General features: G+C 44.1%; 1 protein-coding gene across 4 annotated transcripts in view; it reads left to right on the forward strand.

The window, feature by feature from the left end:
- Grid1 (glutamate receptor, ionotropic, delta 1) overlaps positions 1-21,613 on the forward strand; it is a 763,385-nt gene that overhangs the window by 190,072 nt on the left and 551,700 nt on the right. For 3 of the 4 annotated variants that reach the window (XM_011244962.3, XM_006518565.3, NM_008166.2), the window contains one exon: positions 16,671-16,876. In XM_011244962.3, the coding sequence (XP_011243264.1) occupies positions 16,671-16,876 (206 nt within the window). Of the gene's footprint in view, positions 1-720; positions 843-16,670; positions 16,877-21,613 lie in introns of all 4 variants that reach the window. The other variant, XM_006518566.4, reaches the window with a different exon arrangement.

Consider the following 21,613-nt stretch of genomic DNA (forward strand, 5'->3'; position numbering starts at 1 on the left):
CCGATAGACATGCGGGTTGATCCTATATCTTGACTACTGTAAGTAGTGTTGCAATGGCAAGCATGACAGTGCTAATACAGACATTATTACTATCTAGCTATGGCAGTGGCAGAAGGCCATAAGAAGATAGCCACTGAAATGACAGCTTGTTGTATCAAGGGAGGAGAGGTGACACTGGGAAGAAATGAGACACGGTTGTACATGAGCTAGGGCCTTCCCTATGGTAAGCAGGCGAGGAGGGGGAATCAGGCTGAGAGCTGGCTGGCATGGGTGATTGCAGTAGGCTTTGGATAGTAGGCTGTCCCTGGCCCTAGGCTGATTAGGGCAGGTAGATTATATCCTGGAGTATGAGAATACAAAGAGAAGGGGGTTGGATGGTGGGTCCTGGATGGGTTGATTTACTTAGAATGGGATATGTGGAGCCATTGGGACTATCTCCAGGAATTGACCAACCCTAAGTGACAGCAGGAACCCTGATACCAATGAACAGAACACAGAAAATCCAAGACATGGGTAGCACAAAGGAATAGCTTTTGGTGAGTGACATTCATTCCAGAGGTACCCTTGACTGTGGTCTGGACCTTCCTTGACTGTAGTCAATTCTGACTAGGATGTTGAGGCCCAGAACAATAGGCACCGTGCTGTTGAGGATAGTGTGTCTCGAGCATCCTCCTCACCTGAAGACAGTCCCTGCCTGGGTTCTTGATTTTTTTTTGCCAGGTCATGACAAAGAATAACCTGCTTCCTGTTTTATTATTGCGATGGACTCATCTGTGTGTCTCTGGCCCCCTTGCTACTGAATCAGCCTTCTTGGTGACTTCTGTAGTCTGCATGGATTGAAGGTATGGGTTAATTTATTCAGAATATACAGCTAGCAAGGGGAAAGATCTCACATTTAAGGCACGCTCCTAGAATGGCAGAGGGATCACTCCCTCCCTGCTTTCAGGTCAGCCCCTGTGAAGAAGGGGGTTCCTTGAGGGCAGATCTGTGAAGCCCTTGAACTCAGATGCCCTGTCACCCATCCCGGGGTCTGACTCAGAGCAGTGTTCGGACAGGAAGGAAGAAAAGTTGGAAGAAGGAGAGAGTCAATAGAAAGAAAAGATGCAGAGCTGGCAAGCTGTGGAAGGAGCAGATGAGACACAGAAGGATTCTGAGCTAGACAGGGCTGTTCCTTATGATGGGTATCATAGCAAGTCTCTGTGGTTTCTGTTCTTAGCACACATTGATGTGTATGGTGTGTGCTTCCTCACCTGTGGACCCAGGCTCATCATACCCTGCTTTGATAGCTGCTCTATGCCCCTGACAGTGATGAAGGCTTTGGAGCTGGTAGTGGGGAAGGGAGAAGGTGATAAAGGACTTATGGCACCTGGACAGAGGTCTTAATAAGGAACCTGAATGATGGATAAACTATATCTGGGAAGAAATTCAAAGTCTGCTTTTGGGATCCCAGATAGGAAAAGAAGCGCAAAAAAATATGGAGACTCAAAGTTCTGTCTCAGCCTTTAGAACATTTGCCAGTAATCTCCGAGCTCTTCTAGCTGGGAACTCCTCCTGGGTGCGAGGTGGCAGCCTTCATGCATATCCCTGTGCATTACAGATGGTAAAATATTCTTTGTACGTACTCTCTGTGCCTGGGTCTTTCTCAGAAATTGAAATAGTAGGGGAAGCAATTTGAAATGTGTTCTTTCGTTTCAATTCCTTTTGAGAAAGACAGTATTTAAAATACCAGGTGACTGTCTGATCTTTAAGAAGGAGGGAGACCATCACAGATGCAACTTCAGATTTTTTGGAAAAAAAATTCCCATGATTTCACTTCCTTGCTTAATACAGCTTTGCCTTCAGTGGTATGTGTTTGCTGAAGTCACACTGGGCTTCAAGCTGGGACTTTGGCTGATTTCACAATTTTATAGGCTTCTATGGTCTTTGTGGTAGATGCTGAGCCTGGGGTAAATAGAGAGTCAAGGAAAGTCCAGTTTCTTCTTCCTGTGTACCCACCTGTTTTAATATCGTTTCGTGTAACTCATTTTGAAGGAGGCATAAATTCCAACTTGGAGAACTGAGAGGGTTTTAGAGGGAAGAGTGGTCTGAGCTGGGTCCTGATGGAGATGTGGGGTTGAGAGTTTTGAAGAAACATGATGTGGGTGTAGGGTTGTATGCATTCTCATGTGTGTGTATGTGAGCGTGTGTGTGTGTGTGTGTGTGATCTCCAGAGAAGGGCAAAGGGTGTCTTTTTCTGATCTCTAGGTTCCTGGTTAGGTAATGAGGATAGCTGGTGGAGTCACAAAAATGGAAAAAAAAAAGGAGAAGTGATTTGCTCCAGACTGCTTCTTAGACTGCTTCTTAGTCCAAGTTAAGATGCATGAGCTTATTTTGTGTACATCGATAAAATCTTAAGAAGGCTTTTTGTTTGCTTGTAATTTGATTGATTGATACCTTTGAGGTTATTAATTTCTTGGCAACTTTTAAATAAACTTGAGTTTTTGTGTTATTCATTGAAGGTTAGAGGCAGGCTACATTATACACAGATATGACCTTAAAGAGAACATTGTAGCACAATGCATTAGTGTGCAGATACTGGAGACTTTATAGGAAGCTGTTGCAGAAGCCCCTGAGAAGAGCTGGTGGTAAACTGGAGAAGACATAGTGAAGATGAAGCCAAGGTGTTTAGCAGAAGCAGAGGCCACAGCCAGTGGAAAATGTAGGTCTCTGCTTAAAGAGGAAATGTGGAGTGAGCTACCGCAGGGGAGCCCAGAATTAGCTGTGAACAATGAATGTGTGAGAGAGGGCATTCAGAAGTGAGTGGGGCAAAGAAAGGGCCATAGTGTCTGGAGTCCTATCAACGAGAGAGCTTCGGGACAAGCCTCTTGTGGAGACTTGTGTTATGAAGATGAAGAGGAAGAAAGTCACCATTTTGATGACTTTGGTTGGAGTTTTAGAACATAGTGACACAGACAAAGGCAGACTTTGATTAGAGTGGCCCCTAAGCAGCAGCACCAGGCTATGCTTAGGGAGAAGGGACAGGCATGAGACCTGCTTCTACCCCTCTGCCTCTGATGGTTCCTGGTCTCTGCTGACACTTCTTTTCTATCTCTGGTAACTCTGGCCAATGCTCTCCTTCATCTGTTGTCAAAGATGCCTCATTTTGGAACTTTCCAGACATTGTTTCTTCTGTCTGGTTTCTCTAAGGGGTTTCTGGAGCTACCTCCTCCTCACCAATGTTTTCTCACAGGGGACATTCCTCATCCTACCCCTGTAATTTGCTTCTGCCCATCATGGATTTTCTTGAGAGCTTGTCAGTACCAAAAATGTTCTATTCCATTGTTTATTTGTTCTAGGCCTGTTTTCAGTCTTACCACCACCCCAGTGTCAGTCATGACAGCAGGGCCACCCACTGTGGGCTCACTTCAGTTTTAGTTCCTAGATCCCAAGGGGGGAAGTCCCACACAGAGAAAGCTCTCAGTGGCCATCTGAGGAAGGAACACATTGGTGATCACTGCAGAAGGATTCACTAAGTCAGACTGGGGATTGGAAAGAGCCTAAGAGAGGGCAGGAAATTTGGAGGAGACATCACTGAAGGCCCGTCTTGGCTTGCCATGCCACATTGTCCATGCTTCCAGTCTGTTTCCTCTGAGGATGGGACTCCTTCACTGTCTGTGTGGAGTGCTGAAACCACTGTTTATTCTGGTTCTCGCTCCTTCAGAAAACCAGGTAGGCATGATCTGACCCTAGACAGTTCCATTTCTGGGGTCATCAGTCAGTCTAGTTGGGGGAAGGCTTTATTCAGAATGGGCCTGAGTTAAGGCCCAGACTACATGGCAGCACTCTCCATCCCCTTCCCTCATCTGTCTCCCTCTTAGGGGAGTTCTACCTTCCTGAGAAGCAGCAGAATGGACAGCAGGCTTTAATGCAGAGCAGAGTAGCATGGCATTGTAGACTCTTGCAAGGAGAAAATGACCTTGGTTGGACAAGAGGCTTCCCTGGTCCTCTTTTTGGGGAACAAGTAGAAGGTGATGAAGTCAGCTTGTGCTCTGACTGGTTCTTTGCTCCAGCCCTCCCCGAGTGCAGCTGAAAAAGAGGCTGAGACTGACCTTTTCAGCCAAGTGGGAGCTGCGGGTGTAGCGAGGGATGCTGTCTCTTGGGAGCACTGCCTTCAGCAGCATCACTAATACCAGGAGTGAAGAGCTTGCTGTTGCTAACGGGAACTTAAACTCTTCCTGATGGCTCTGTCTCATTGCCTGAAAAGAAGCCAGAAATGCATTATTGAGGGCATGAAAGAGTTCTGGGACGTTTTTCCCTCCACATGTGCATCTTCTTGCCGGTATCTGGGTGTCCTGACATGTCCTGCCCAGTCATGTATCCTCTCCTCTCTAAGGACATGAAACCGTGCTGTGAAGTGAGAGGGTTTTAGGAAGGGGCATCAGAAAAGGGACTGTAGGGGACTTCTATTCCAGGATGACATTGCAGGTTGTGCTGCCATGACTCATGAGATCATTCATGGTCCTACCAGTCCAATGAAACCATGTGAGCTTTAATGGTATGCACCCTGTATAAACACGTGGGAATATTCTGTGGATGTGGTCATTCTCTGCCACCTTACCAATTCACTGCTCTCTTAAAAGGTGCTGAGAGGAGCAGGACATCTCATATCATATCATAGTAGCAGGGCCTCAGGTCTTCAATGCTTTCCCTGTCTGTTGTGATCATATCTAGGCCATAGGTTAGGCCGTGGGGCACTGATAATGGCCTTGCTTGGGTCTGGCTTCCACTCCTGTGAACAGTGCCACAGAAGATCTTTTTAAAGGTACAGACCTTACTCTTTTTCTACATCTTCATGAGAAAGATCAGATATAATCCAGCCCATGACCTTTCAAGTAGTCACTGATGGTAATCAAGCTGTTCCCAAATTCAGAGGCTTAGAACAAGAGTCATTTGTTATTTTTGTTGAGTTGATAGTTCAACCTGGTTGCTCTGCCCTGGCCACACTCAACTCTGGGCTCTGCTGGCATGTGACCACAGTGATTGCTTGGGGACCAGCCTGATTTTTCTTTGTGTGTCTCAGCATCTCATCAGCAGGCTCCCCCGAGGGTGTTTATATACTAGTAGCCAAGTGCAACAGCAGAATTGAAGTATACAATTGCTCATAACACTGTTTATGCTAAGTTTACTTCTGTCCTATAGGTCAAAGTTATCAGTGTAGCCAAGGCCAGGAACAAAGACAGAGGGATATTCAAAGAGATGAGAAAAAGGCATGGGACTGGAAAGACTGTTCCTAGGGGCCTAAAGACAGCCATCTACTTTACCTGGAGACATCGTGCATACTACACTGGCTGCTGGCTGCTGAGATAGTCTCTAGGCTATAATGGGCAGTGCTATATTCAGGAAAGGGTTGACACCTGTATTGAGTGTTTCTAAAAATTGATTGCCTCTTCAGACACCTGTATTTCTGCACCTTTGTACAGTCTCCACCAAATGCCCCTCCTCTCTCTGTTAGTGATAAGAAGCAGAAGCATGCTTGCTGTACCTGACTTATTTTCACTTGACACAAGTTCATCTAGGTTTATTTATGCTTCCACAAGTGACTGGATTTCATTACTTTCTATGGCTGAATAGTATTTCAATATATGTATACCTTACATTTTCTCCATCCATCCATCCATCCATCCATCCATCCATCTGTGGATACTTAGGTTTATTTCACAGTTTGGGTATTGTGAATAGTGCTGTAAAAATAAATGCTTAAATAGACTATTACCAAGTATATTACTTGATTTGCACAAGCTGATAGTAAGGCCTTATTGTTAGGGATAACACCTATACAACTCACTGGACATGCAGAAGTTTGGCTGGTGCCTAACTAGGGTCTTCACTACTGCTGGGTAGTTCATGGTACTGGAAGGTACTCTACATGCTACCAACGGAGAAATGTAGGTACAAACCCAGCTACCAACCCTTCAGTTTAGAATGGTGACCTGCTCGCAATGTGTGCTAGTAAAATAGTGGCACAAAGCTGTGGGATAGCAAACCAACATGTAATTGGATGTAAGGCCCACTCTATGAGATCCTCAACACTGCTTAGGTGGCCAAGAACAGCAAAAGGAGCATAGGTAGCAATGGATGACCCCAATGGTATTCTGCTAGACTCGTAGGTCAGTGTACTGTTCAGCCATCATCAGAGATGCTCCCTCCTACATAGATGAGAATAAATATCGAGACTCACAGATAGACAAGGTGCCAGATAGGGTCCCAGCCCTTAGAGGAGAAGTGGACACAAGCCCCCATCCCTAACCCAGGAACTATCTCCATTCGATGTCCACTTGCAAGCGGAAAATTATTTTTCTTCAATGGAGTCTCATTGGGTAAACAAAACCACACTTTTTAAAAATTAATTAATTAGTTAATTAATTAATTTTCTCTGTTTCTCTTCAGAAAAGGAGGCCTCCCATGGATATCACCCAGCACTGCCATGTCAAGTTGTAGCAAGCCTCGGTGCATCTATCTTCTCCTATTGAGGCTAGAAGAGGCAGCTCAGTAGAAGGAAAGGTTTCAAAAGACAGGCCACAAAGTCAGGGACAGCTCCTGTTCCTGCTGTCTTCCCGTATGAAGTCTAAGCTACACAACTGTAATATATGTGCAGAGAGCCTAGGTCAGTCCTATACATGCTCTCTAGTTGGCAGTTTAGTTAGTCTGGGTTAACGCCTATGGGTGCAGGATAGTTAGCTCTGTGTGTTTTATTGTGGTGTTCTTGACACCGTTAGCTCCTACAATCCTTCCTCTCCCTCTCCCTTAGAATTCCTCATGCCTCATCTAATGTTTGGCTGTTGGTCTCTGCATCTGTTTCCATCAGTTGCTTCTCTGTGACAGGTCTCTGATAACAGTTATGCTAGGCTCCCGTCTACAAGTACAGAAGAATATTGTTTGCAGTATCAGGGGTAGGCTCCTTTTCATGGCATGGGTCTCAAGCTGGACCAGTTATTTGCTTAGTGACTCCCTCAAATTCTGCTCCATCTTTACCCCTACACATCTTGTAGTAGAACAAATTGTGGGTAGAAGGTTTTGTGGCTGGGTTGGTGTCCAGATCTTCTGTTGGAAGTCTTGCCTGATTACAGGAGATGGCCAGTTCAGGTTCCATATCCCCCATTGCTAGCAGTCTTAGTTAGAGTCGCCCTTATGTATTCCTGGGAGTTTCCATTGCCCTGGTTTCTAGCTCATTCCAGAGATGTTTTCCCTCCCTGTTTCCAGTTGCTTCTCCCACTACTCTATTCCCCTATCTCTGTCCACTCACTGTGTCTATTCTATTTCCCCTTCTCAGTGAGATTCATGCATTCCCTTGTTGAGCCCTCCTTGTTGCTTAGCTTCTCTGAGTCTGCAGACTATAGCATGATTATCTTTTACCTTACAGCTAATATCCGCTTATAGATGAGTACACACCATGTTTGTCTTTCTGGGTCCAGGTCACCTCACTCAAGATAATCTTTTTTGGTTCTATCATTTTGCCTGCAAATTTCATGATGCCATTGTTTTTAATAGTGGTGTAATACTCCATTGTGAAAATGTACCACACTCTATCCATTCTTCAATGGAGGAACATCTAGGTTGTCTCTAGTTTCTGGCTATTATAATTAAAGATGTTATGAGCATAGTTAAGCAAGTGTCCTTGTGGTACAGTGGAGTATCTTTTGGGTATATGGCCAGGACTGGTACAGCTGGGTCTTGAGGTAGATCTATTCCCAATTTTCTGAGAAATTGCCAAGTTGATTTCCAGAATGGCTGAACAAGTTTGCATTCCTACCAGCAATGAACTTCCCTTGCTCCACATCCTCACCAGCATGAGCTGTCTCTTGAGTTACAAAATGACTCTTAAGGCCGGCCCTATGCCCAGCAGTAGATAGCCAATGCAAAATGAATTCAATGGTAGGGTTTTTTCATCTCATAATGCTTTGTCTGGGTATTTCTTTTATTTTTTGCTTTGTGTGTGCATGTATGTATGTGTATATATATATATATATATATATATATATATATATATATGAATCTATATATGTTTCTTATGCTTTTTTGGCTCTTTATTTTTTGTTTGTTTTGTCCTATATAGGTTACAGGTCTATTTAGTTTTTTTTCCATTTTTTATTAGGTATTTAGCTCATTTACATTTCCAATGCTATACCAAAAGTCCCCCATACCCCCCCCCCCACTCCCCTACCCACCCACTCCCACTTTTTGGCCCTGGCGTTCCCCTGTACTGGGGCATATAAAGTTTGCAAGTCCAATGGGCCTCTCTTTGCAGTGATGGCCGACTAGGCCATCTTTTGATACATATGCAGCTAGAGACAAGAGCTCCGGGGTACTGTTAGTTCATATTGTTGTTCCACCTATAGAGTTGCAGTTCCCTTTAGTTCCTTGGGTGCTTTCTCTAGTTTCTCCATTGGGGGCCCTGTGGTCCATTCAATAGCTGACTGTGAGCATCCACTTCTGTGTTTGCTAGGCCCTGGCATAGTCTCACAAGAGACAGCTATATCTGGGTCCTTTCAGCAAAATCTTGCAATGGTGTCAGCGTTTGGAAGCTGATCATGGGATGGATCTCTGGATATGGCAATCACTAGATGGTCCATCCTTTTGTCACACTTCCAAATTTTGTCTCTGTAACTCCTTCCATGGGTGTTTTGTTTCCTATTCTAAGAAGGGGCAAAGTGTCCATATTTTGGTCTTCGTTCTCTTGAGTTTCATGCATTTAGCAAATTGTATCTTATATCTTGGGTATCCTAAGTTTCTGGGCTAATATCCACTTATCAGTGAGTACATATTGTGAGAGTTCCTTTGTGATTGGGTTACCTCACTCAGGATAATGCCCTCCAGGTCCATCCATTTGCCTAGGAATTTCATAAATTCATTCTTTTTAATAGCTAAGTAGTACTCCATTGAGTAAATGTACCACATTTTCTGTATCCATTCCTCTGTTGAGGGACATCTGGGTTCTTTCCATCTTCTGGCTATTATAAATTGGGCTGCTATGAACATAGTGGAGCATGTGTCCTTATTACCAGTTGGAACGTCTTCTGGGTATATGTCCAGGAGAGGTATTGCTGGATCTAGCGGTAGTACTATGTCCAGTTTTCTGAGGTACTGCCAGACTGATTTCCAGAGTGGTTGTACCAGCTTGCAATCCCATCAGCAATGGAGGAGTGTTCCTCTTTCTCCACATCCTCTCCAGCATCTGCTGTCACCTGAATTTTTTATCCTAGCCATTCTGACTGGTGTGAGGTGGAATCTCAGGGTTGTTTTGATTTGCATTTCCCTGATGATTAAGGATATTGAACATTTTTTCAGGTGCTTCTCAGCCATTCGGTATTCCTCAGTTGAGAAATCTTTGTTTAGCTCTGTACCCCATTTTTAATGGGGTTATTTGATTTTCTGGAGTTCAGTTTCTTGAGTTCTTTGTATATATTGGATATTAGTCCCCCATCAGATTTAGGATTGGTAAAAATTCTTTCCCAATCTGTTGGTGGCCTTTTTGTCTTATTGACAGTGTCCTTTGCCTTACAGAAGCTTTGCAATTTTATGAGGTCCCATTTGTCGATTCTCAATCTTTCAGCACAAGGCATTGCTGTTCTGTTTAGGAATTTCCCCCCTGTGCCCAAATCTTCTAGGCTTTCCCCCACTTTCTCCTCTATAAATTTCAGTGTCTCTGGTATTATGTGGAGTTCCTTGATCCACTTAGACTTGATCTTTGGACAAGGAGATAAGAATGGATCAATTCACATTCTTCTACATGATAAATGCCAGTTGAGCCAGCACCATTTGTTGAAAATGCTGTCTTTTTTCCACTGGATGGTTTTAGCTCCTTTGTTAAAGATCAAGTGACCATAGGTGTGTGGGTTCATTTCTGGGTCTTCAATTCTATTCCATTGATATACCTGTCTGTCGCTGTACCAGTACCATGCAGTTTTTATCACAATTGCTCTGTAGTACAGCTTGAGGTCAGGCATGGTGATTTCCCCAGAGGTTCTTTTATTTTTTGAGAATAGTTTTTGCTACCTAGGTTTTTTGTTATTCCAGATGAATTTGCAAATTGCCCTTTCTATCTCAGTGAAGAATTGAGTTGGAATTTTGACGGGGATTGCATTGAATCTGTAGATTGCTTTCGGCAGGATAGCTATTTTTACTATATTAATCCTGCCAATCTATGAGCATGGGAGATCTTTCCATCTTCTGAGATCTTCAATTTCTTTCTTCAGAGACTTGAAGTTCTTGTCATACAGACCTTTTACTTCCTTAGAGTCACATCAAGGTATTTTATATTATTTGTGACTATTGTGAAGGGTGTTGTTTCCCTAATTTCTTTCTCATCCTGTTTATCCTTTGTGTAGAGAAAGGCCAGTGCTTTGTTTGAGTTAATTTTATATCCAGCTACTGCACTGAAGCTGTTTACCAGGTTTAGGAATTCTCTGGTAGAATTCTTAGGGTCACTTATATATACTAACATATCATCTGCAAACAGTGATGTTTTGACTTCTTCCTTTCCAATTTGTATCCCCTTGATCTCTTTTGTTGTCCAATTGCTCTGGCTAGGACTTCAAGTACTATATTGAATAGGTAGGGAGAAAGTGGGCAGCCTTGTCTAGTCCCCGATTTTAGTGGGATTGCTTCCATCTTCTCTCCATTTACTTTGATTTTGGCTCCTGGTTTGCTGTATATTGCTTTTATTATGTTTAGGTATGGGCCTTGAATTCCTGATCTTTCCATGACTTTTATCATGAAGGGGTGTTAGATTTTGTTAAATACTTTCTCAGCATCTAACAAGATTATCATGTGATTTTTGTCTTTGAGTTTATTTATATAATGGATTACGTTGATGGATTTCCATATAGTAAACCATCTCTGCATCCCTGGGATGAAGCCTACTTGGTCAAGATGGTTGATAGTTTTGATGTGTTCTTGGATTCACTTTGAGAGGATTTTATTGAGTTTTTTTGCATCGATATTCATAAGGGAAATTGGTCTGAAGTTCTCTAACTTTTTTGAGTCTTTGTGGTTTAGGTATCAAACTAAATGTGGCTTCATAGAATGAACTGAGTAGAGTACCATCTGTTTCTATTTTGTGGAATAGTTTGAGGAGAATTGGAATTAGGTCTTCTTTGAAGGTCTGATAGAACTCTGCACTAAACCCATCTATCTGGTCCTGGGCTTTTTTTGGTTGGAAGACTATTTATGATTGCTTCTATTTCTTTAGGGGAGATGGGACTGTTAAGATCATTAATCCAATCCTGATTTAACTTTGGTACCTGGTATCTGTCTAGGAAGTTGTCCATTTCATCCAGGTTTTCCAGCTTTGTTGAGTATAGCTGATGATGTTTTTGATTTCCTCAGGATCTGTTGTTATGTCTCCTTTTTCATTTCTGATTTTGTTAATTAGGATACTGTCCCTGTGCCCTCTAGATAGTCTGGCTAAGGGTTTATCTATCTTGTTGATTTTCTCAAAGAACCAGCTCCTGGTTTGGTTGATTCTTTGAATAGTTCTTTTTGTTTTCACTTGGTTGATTTCAGCCCTAAGTTTGATTATTTCCTGACGTCTACTCCTCTTGGGTGGTTCCTTTTGTTCTAGAGCTTCTAGTTGTGCTGTCAAGCTGCTAGTGTATGCTCTCTCCAGTTTCTTTTTGGAGGCACTCAGGGCTATGAATTTTCCTCTTAGGACTGCTTTCATTGAGTCCCATAAGTTTGGGTATGTTGTGGCTTCATTTTCATTAAACTCTAAAAAGTCTGTATTTTCTTTTTTTATTTCTTCCTTGACCAAGGTATCATTGAGTAGAGTGTTGTTCAGTTTCCACTTGAATGTTGGCTTTCTATTATTTATGCTGTTATTGAAGATCAGCCTTAGTCCGTGGTGATCTGATAGAATGCATAGGATAATTTCAATATTTTTGTATCTGTTGAGGCCTGTTTTGTGACCAATTATATGGTCAATTTTGGAGGAGGTACCATGAGGTGCTGAGAAGAAGGTATATTCTTTTGTTTTTGGATAAAATATTCTGTAGATATCTGTTAAATCCATTTGTTTCATAACTTCTGTTAGTGTCCATGTGTCTCTGTTTAGTTTTTGTTTCCAGGATATGTCTATTGGTGAGAGTGGGGTGTTGAAGTCTGCCACTATTATTGTGTGAGATGCAATGTGTGCTTTGAGCTTTACTAAAGTTTCTTTAATGAATGTGGCTGCCCTTCCATTTGGAGCATAGATATTTAGAATTGAGAGTTCATCTGGTAGATTTTACCTTTGACGAGTATGAAATGCTCCTCCTTGTCTTTTTTGATAACTTTGGGTTGGAAGTCAATTTTATTCGATATTAGCATGGCTACTCCAGCTTGTTTCTTTGGACCATTTGCTTGGAAAATTGTTTTCCAGCCTTTTACTCTGAGGTAGTGTTTGTCTTTATCCCCGAGGAGGGTTTCCTGTAAGCACAAAAATGTTGGGTCTGTTTGTGTAGCCAGTTTATTAGTCTATGTCTTTTTGTTTGGGGAATTGAGTCCATTGACCTTAAGAGAAATCAAAGAAAAGTAATTGGTGTTTCCTGTCATTTTTGTTGTTAAACTTGGGAATCTGTTCTTGTGTCTGTCTTCTTTTAGTTTTGTTAAAGGATTACTTTCTTGCTTTTTCTAGGGTGTAATTTCCATCTTTGTGTTGATGTTTTCCCTTTATTTTCTTTTGAAGGGCTGGATTCATGGAAAGATATTGTGTGAATTTGGTTTTGTCATGGAATACTTTGGTTTCTCCATCTATGGTAATTGAGAGTTTTGTTGGGTATAGTAGCCTGGGCTGGAATTTGTGTTCTCTTAGTTTTTGTATAACATCTGTCCAGAATCTTCTGGCTTTCATAGTCTCCGGTGAGGAGTCTGGAGTAATTCTGATAGACCTGCTTTTATATGTTACTTGACCTTTTTCCCTTACTGCTTTTAATATTCTATCTTTATTTAGTGCATTTGTTGTTTGGATTATTATGTGTCAGGAGGAATTTCTTTTCTGGTCCAGTCTATTTGGAGTTCTGTAGGCTTCTTGTATGTTCATGGGCATCTCTTTCTTTAGGTTTGGAAAGTTTTCTTCTATTATTTTGTTGAAGATATTTGCTGGCCCTTTAAGTTGAAAATCTTCATTCTCATCTACTCCTATTATCCTTAGGTTTGGTCTTCTCATTGTGTCCTGGATTTCCTGGATGTTTTGAGTTAGGATCTTTTTGCATTTTGCATTTTCTTTTATTGTTGTGTCCATGTTGCCTATGGAAGTTTCTGTACCTGATATTCTCTCTTCCATCTCTTGTATTCTGTTGTTGATGCTCACATCTATGGTTCCAGATTTCTTTCCTAGGGTTTCTATCTCCAGAGTTGTCTCCCTTTGGGTTTTCTTCATTGTTTCTACTTCCATTTTTAGATCTTGGATGGTTTTGTTCAATTCCATTGCCTGTTTGGTTGTGTTTTCCTGTAATTCTTTAAGGGATTTTTGTGTTTCTTCTACCTGTCTTACAGTGTTTGCCTGTAGTTCTTTAAGGACTTCTACCTGTTTAGCAGTGTTCTCCTGTAATTCTTTGAGGGATTTTTGTGTTTCCTCTTTATGGGCTTCTACTTGTTTAGCAGTATTTTCCTGTAATTCCTTGAGGAATTTTTGTGCTTCCTCTTTTAGGGTTTCTACCTGTTTAGCAGTGTTCTCCTGTATTTCTTTAAGTGACTTATTAATGCCCTTCTTAAAATCTTCTACCACCATCATGAGATATGATTTTAAATCCACATCTTGCTTCTCAGGTGTGTTGGGGTATCCAGGACTCGTGATGGGCGTACTGGGTTCTGATGATGCCCAGTGTTCTTGGTTTCTGTTAGTATGATTCTTATGTTTGCCTTTCACCATCTGGAAATCTCTGGTGTTAATGTTCAAGCTGTCTCTGTTTGGAGCTTGATCCTCCTGTGATTCTGTTAGCCTCTGTCAGCACTCCTGGGAGTCCAACTCTCACCTGAGTTCCAGTGGTCAGAGCACTCTCTGCAGGCAAGCTCTTCTCTTGCAGGGCAGGTGTCCAGAAGTCTGGAGCTCTGATCCACCTCCTGAGTCCTGGGGTCAGATCACTCCCTGTAGGCCGACTCTCCTCTGGCAAGGAATGTGCCCAGGGGCCTGGGTCTCAGCTTTGCCTCCTGGCTGAGGATGAAGGCCCATGGGACCCTGACCAAGAAGCTTTATTGCTTCTATTATCCATGTTCTCTCAGGTGATTAGGAGGTCCTGGGGGTGTTAGGGGTCCTGTGGCATGGAGAGTCCTCTGGTGCCCTAGACTCCCTTGGCTGGGTTCACGCAGAAGATGGTGGGTGTGGCCTCAACTGGAAAAGATCCCAGCCTCTGGTTGGGCAGGGCTCCTTTGTCCCTGTTCCTGCTGGCACAAGACCCTCTGCAATTCTTTGGAGCTGATGTTGTGTTCCACTCACCCGTGATCCCGAGGTGATCCCGAGGTCCTGAGGTGTGGAGAGCACTCTGAAGCCCTTAGTGGCCTCCTCTGGGCTCAGAAGGAAGATGGTGGGGGTGGCCCTCACTGGAACAGATCCGTGTTTATTATTATTATTATTATTATTGATGCCTATTTGTTTTCTGATGAGACACAGAGCAATAAAGAATTTGGACATGGGTGGGTAGGGAGGAGGGGAGGATCTGAGAAGAGTTGAAAGAAGAGACAACCATAATCAGAATATATTTTATGTAAAAAATATCTACTTTCAGTAAAAAATAAAATGAAATAACATAGGGCTGATCTCATAGAAGCAGAGAGTAGGAGTGGTAACTAGATGCCAGGAGGGGGATGGGAAGGGAAAGGAAGCTGGTTATCAGACACAAGATCCTCTTGGAGGGGTGGGGGTGGGAGTGGGGGTGATTAAGTTCTTGTGTTGTCATAAGAACTTGTGTTAAATTCTGCAAAATAGTTGGACAAGACTATTTTGAATGCTCTGATCATAGATAAATGTGTATGAAGTAATAGACAAACTAATTAACCTGACTTGCTTGTTGTACAATGTATATATGTATTAAAACATTTCACTGTATTCTACACATATTCAATTATTGGGTTAATTAAAACAAAAAATAAGAGTAATTCTTGTTTTGGTTTGTTTTCTGTTGCTGTGATAAAACATTCTGATCAAAAGTACCTTGGAAAGGAAAGGGTTTATGTGGCTTAGTCTTCAATGTCACAGTCCTTCATTGAAGGAAGACAGGGCAGGAACGTAGTCAGGAATCTGGAGGCAAGAACTGAATAGAGAGAGATTACAGAGGAATGCTGCTTACTGGCTTGCTCCTCTTTGGCTTGCTCAGCCTTCTTCCTTACACTGTCCACAGCCAGAGGAGGGGGAGGATTGCTTTGCCTGAGGATTTAAGGATTTCTTAGAGGTCCCAGGAGGAGCTCAGGGACTACTCTTGGCCATCCCCCTGTGGTAGTCCTGAAACTGTTCTTGCTACAGTGAAGTTGAGACTAGACTTTCTGTTAAGTCTATCTTCTCACCAAGATAGCAAGCTCATGGACTATATAGGAGGTTCCTTGATACCCTCTTATATGTATGACAGATGTGAAAAGGAGGGAATCTCAGAGCAGAATTAGTAAGCAAAACCTGTTTAGTTAGCACTGCTTATTTGGGCATGGGGACTGTGGCCTTGTGGATCTGGATACTCAGCCTTCTGTCAAGCCTCTGTCCCTGAGCACAGGATAATAGACGTAATAGAGACATTCTAGACTGGGCATAAATAGCTTTCCTGTGTGTTGACAATTTAGGCTACAAATGACAGAAATGAAACACTATATGGGTTAGTCAGCAAAGGGAACTCTTGGTCCATGAGCAAAATGGCACCTGGCCCCTCACAACAGTAGGTCAGCGAGTGTGCCATCTTTCTGGGCTTTAGCATTCACTCTGAACTCTCACCCTTGGACAATTGGTCCAATAGCTTATCTTGTAGGGACTCCATCTGAAGGCTGGAAAAGTCTCAGTGAAGGACCTTGGCCATCTATTCGCCTCTGAAGCACTTGGGACATGAACTTCTCACTGGGATTGGGATGAGTCATTTCTTGGGACAAAGCAGAAGGAAAGAAATTCCAGGAAGAAAAACAATCAGATCCTGAAGCAAGATAGAGCCTCTTCTATTGGCTAGAGGTTGTCACATGAGATGCTGACATTCAGAGGGTTAGAGAAGGATCCAGGATTAGAATGACCTATCCAAATCTTGGGTCAGCTCTTTTCAGGGTAGTCTGTTGTGTTATCTGACTGTAGATGATCAAGACACCTCAGGTATGAGGTATAGAGGGAGATGGGGGAAATGTGTGGCAAGGTCACCAGTCTACATAGACTGGAGGGCAGAACTGCCAGAACTCAGAGCACATGGGAGAGTATAGAGCTTGTTACAAAGGGTGATTCTGGCATAGCTTGGGTGGCAGAAAGGGTTCCTGATGCTACCAGACAACCACCTTATATCCTGGGGCTGGATACTGATGAGGGATACTGGGTCTATGTTGCTGCCTTGCACCATGCTCTGAATAAGTGAAGTAGATGGGGACTCTTGTTACTTCTGATGGTTGCGTGAGTTGGGTGTGTTGGCGTTAGTTGCCCTCTCAGATAGATCCTTTCCCACTTAAAAAAATGATTCTTTCCCCTCTTCTTCCATGCTCAGATATCCGTGGGCTCCAAAGCTTCCTGGATCAGGCCTCAAGGCTGGGTCTGGATGTCTCTTTACAAAAGGTGGACAAGAACATCAGTCACGTGTTCACTAGCCTTTTCACCACCATGAAGACCGAGGAGCTGAATCGCTACCGGGACACACTGCGCCGTGCCATTCTACTGCTCAGCCCACAGGGGGCGCACTCCTTCATCAATGAGGTAGGTCATGGGATCTGAGGCCATTCATGCCTGATGCTCAGGACTGCTGAATGGCCTAAGTGTGTACCAGAAACAACAGAGAACAGAGGGCTCAGCCCACAGCACCTAACCATTCAGGAAGAGGCCTGAATGTGACTTGGATACTGGTTTGTCCTCAGCAGATGACTCGGTTCCTTCACAGACCACGAGGAGGCTTTGAGGCTGGTGAGAAGCCTGCATATGTTACTGCCTCAATTCTCTGAGTTGAAACCCAGCATTTTTATTCCCTTTAATTTTCTTTTGTTTGTTAACAGGTATATACCTATAGGGATGGAAGGAATTTCTAGCTCTCTGGAGAAGTGGGCAGGTGTTCCGTGGGATTTGTTGACATGTGATGGAGGTATCTGTTGCATATCAACAGTATCAAGCAATCCCTGAGTGAGCATTATTCTTAGGTGCTTGGACTGATTTGTGTGTGCTTCTTTTAAGAACACCTCTATTAGGGATGGAGACTTTCTAATGAAGACAAGGAGGGCCCACCAATTTAACAAAGAATCCATTAATTTGACATCAGGCTAGGAAACTGTGGACTAGAATGAGCACCATTGGTGCTGGCTCCAGAGGTCTCATGGCAGAGAGGCAATAAATAGGAGGTAGTTGCTAGTCACTCCCTAGGGTTGAGTTTGTTTGGGCGAAAGGAGTTACTGGGGGTATGGTGTGTCTGGGAACAAGTTATGGCCCAGTGGATTATGGGATCATGAGCAGTGGGATGATCCCCCAGGGTTTCTCACATAACCCAAGCCAACTTGGCCGGCCCACTCTGATTGAAGGTAAAATGAAAGAGAATGGCAGAATTACACTAATTTCATCTGATGTACTTTGCTTGCTTACTCTGCTTTCCCCTCTAATTAATTATCATTCAAAATGCTACCTCATGCATCAGGAACCAGCACGAAGCCCACTGCTGGAGAGCTTAACATTGGAAAAGCTTAATTCGGTGTAGTTGGCCAGCAGCCCTGCCGCTCTCAGCTAATCAGGTCCCAGTTGTGCTGGTGGTCAGCCAGGCTGTGCTGTGCTGTGGGTTCTCAGCTTCCTCACCAGAACTGTCGTCTCTGCACGCAGCGATTCAGCTTTGCATTAGCCGGACTGACATGGCCAGCCTTTCCCCGAATGTTCCCAGTGGTGTATTTGCAGAAGGCTGCTCCCGGGTGACTCTTCTCTCTGTTGTTTATTGCCAGGCTCAGGCTCCGCCTGGGGAGAGCGTCCACAGATTCTGCTGCCAGCTTCCCAGCTTCTCACTTTCGTGCTAATTCCTTGGCCTTCCTGCTTTTCCTTCCCCCTATGCCACTGGCCTGCTGGGAAGCTTGGGAGAAGATAGACCATGAGCTTTGCAGTTATGTAGATTTGGATCTAGTCTCTGATCTAGTTTTTAATGGTGTGACATTGATCAATTTGCTTGGTCCTTGTAGCCTCAGTTTATGCATCTGGTAAGACAGTGGTGAAAGAGGAGGCAGTAATGATCAGCATTTGGTACCAAGCTTCTTAGCATCCATCCCTTTTATCTGCACATACATGTATATTTTCCTTCTCCATGGATCTAGGCGTTTCTTGTTTCTAGGCCCCAGAAGGATTTACACTCAACGACAACTGGCCTAAATATGTTATTTCCAAGTGATTAATTATGCCAAGTCCTGTGGTGCAGGGCATACTTGGCTTGGCTTTAGCCAGTTGTCTTTTCTAATCCTTCAGACTGTGTTCACAAATCTTTGTGTCTCTGGGTGGTTGGGGTGAGACTTCCACCAGAGTGGCTTCTTCCCTCGTCTGGAGACTGAGTGTGAGGGTAAGCTCTGGATTTTGAGTCGAAGGACACACCTCCTCTGCCTTTTCTTTCAGCTCCTATAGTGAAAGTCCAGGATCATTGTGATGCCTTTAGAAATGGATGACGCCATGTCCTCCTGATGCCCACAGTGGGCCTGGCCCCTTGTGTTCACTTCCTCTTTAGAGCACTTGGCAAATGAGGAAACCAAAAAGCAGATGTCAAGTAATTTGTATGAAGTCATTTATTTTACTAAGAGATGGAAGGAGTTCCAGTCTAGGTATGGCCAGTTCCAGAGTCTCTCCTCCATGCTTGGTGACTTCAGAAGACATGGTGTGCTACACTTTCTGTCATGGACACATGCGTCTGTCTGTGCCAGCTCTGTGGAGGAAGATTTGCCTGAAAGCTTTCCTCGCGCCTCATTTCTGAGAGCCTTACTGTGTAAACATAGATGGCCTCTATTGATCTGAAGGCTGGAGGAGGATAGTTCTGTCCAGCTGTCTGGGCATGCAAATCATCCAAAAGATGGGAACTCACTCCTGTACAGTGGCCTTGGCATTGCCCAGAGCCATTGCTCCTCAGGTAGACTGACCCACTTTCCCCTTTGTTAGTGCAGGATAGATGAGTCCCGCGAGGGTGACCCACTGTCTGCATTTTATGACATTCTAAGCACTGTAAGGTGAAGTAAATACTTCTCAGCCCTACAGGACAGTGATCAGGGCTATGGTGTTGGTTGGGAGGGCACAGAAGAGCTATAGTCCATGGTGGTTGTGTGGGCTTCCCAGTTGCTAAGCCTCCCTTCTCCCTTCCAGGAAGCATGGCTGAGTGGGAGGGGATGAGGACAGGTAGCTCTGCTGGAAGCTTACATTTTTTGATATGTGAATCTGCTGTTGTGGCTGGCTGACACCTCCATTGTTGTTAGTCAGAAGCCCTGCCAATTGGGACCTGCCAGGCTGTCAGTGAACCAAGTTAGGAGCTGCTTCTCTAAATAGTCACCTTAGTGAAGCAGATCAGCGCTACCCGCCCTTGGCCTGGAGGTTACATGGCATCACTGGATTATCTGTGACTCTGCATCATGAGGGACAGTGTTGCCTGGGGCTAGCAGATGCCCAGACTCTGGTCTTGATGATTCCAGGAAGTTGGTCAGAGACTGAGGCCTTGGTGCCTGCCCAGGGCTCTGTGGGCTCATGGACCCACTCCCAGTACTGTTTACCACTCAGTCTTGATTCCTTGTCCTCACCTCTCAGGAGTCAGGCTCACCAATCATGATGTTAATATATTGTCTTGAAAAGGTGCACGCCTTTAATCCTAGCACTCAGGAGGCAGAGGCAGGTGGATTTCTGAGTTCGAGGCCAGCCTGGTCTACACAGTGAGTTCCAGGACAGCCAGGGCTACACAGAGAAACCCTGTCTCGAAAAACCAAAAAAAAAAAAAAAAAAAAAAAAAAAAAGTAATGAGAGGGTTAAGTATTTGGCTTGGTGTAGAACAGTTGGCTAGCATGTGCCAAGATGCTATCCCTAAGACAACAGTAAAATAGAAACAACAACAAAGTAAAGGCAATGAGAAGGCCCTACGCTGGAGCAGCTGAGTGTGGAGGAGAAGCATCTCCTGGAGCAGCTGAGCTGGGAGGAGATGCCTCCTGACCCTGATCTTGGAAGGATAGTGTCCTGGTATTCCCATCCCATGCCTGTGATCACCACATTGATGTCCTTGGGGCTTGCTAAACACTTTCTTCCTCCAGCAAGGCTTGCTGTGTTCAGCTCTTGGCCTTGGAGGGAGGGTGGCTCTTTTCAGTCATCCTAACTAGGGAGAAGATTGGGCTCATTGTCTTCCCAGTGAGGCTTTGACCGCTGGCTGTTGAATGGCTTTAGTGGATTTTAGTAAGTTTACCTTTGATGTTATCTTCACTCAAACCTGTCAGCTGGCTCACAAGGTGGGGAGGTGGGTATGGTCCTTTTTATCTCACTCCAGAGCCTGTAAAACTCAAGTAATGAAGTCAGAAGCTTCCAAGAAGAACTAAGATCAGGGCCTTGCCCTGGGAATCCTGTTCACCAACAGCTTCTGAAGTTGTCCTCCACTCACACCATTCCATCTGTCACATTTCCAGGTTTAATGAGCCCTCCAGTACTGTGACTTGGTTCCTGTTTCCATGGGACTTTCTTCTTGGTCAGGGAAGATGGAGGTATGAACAGCTCCCATTATCTACAATGGCAGAAGGATGGAGAAGTACCTGGTAGCCTGGGAGACATAGCCGCAGTGCCCAGGAGGCTTCCTGGACTCAGCAATAATGACGCTAGATCTATAGGAAGGAGCTGGCAGTGAGTGAATGGATATGGAGGGTCTGATGGCGGATGGATAGCTTAGCATCTGTGATATGTGAGAGCAGAAATTGATGAAACCAAGGCCAAGCTGATGATGGCTGGAAGGTTCCTGAGTCAGGATCAGGGACTTGTGTCTTCCTGTTCTTATCCCTCTGTGTGTCAGGTTTGATGCGGGAGACCAGCTCTCCACTGCCAGTTTGTTCCTAATTGGCTGTGTGTTTTCCATTTGTTACCAAGTCTATCTGCCATCTACCCCTCCATCTACTCAATCACCTATGCACCACACTGTCTGGTGATTTCTGCGGATCAAGGACCATACCAACTACGAGAATGCAGGAACTAACTAGCCTTTTCCTTGAGTCCACCTGGGCCACATGCTACAGGGCACCCTCAAGGACTAACAGAGAGGACATGACCTGGGGCTTTCACCCACTGAGACTCTCCCTGACTGTGTGGGTTCCTGAATTTTGTCTTTTCATCACATCATTATGGGCTTCTGCTTTTGGCTGTTTACAGTCCGTCTCTCTCCTTCACTTATTCTGTATCTCCTTCTCTTTCCATCTTCCTTGTCTCATTAGAAATGAAAGACTAGCAAAATACACTGTGTAGAAGACAGTTGAT

This window comes from Mus musculus, chromosome 14 (assembly GCF_000001635.26).
Source record: "Mus musculus strain C57BL/6J chromosome 14, GRCm38.p6 C57BL/6J".
Lineage (NCBI taxonomy): Eukaryota > Metazoa > Chordata > Mammalia > Rodentia > Muridae > Mus > Mus musculus.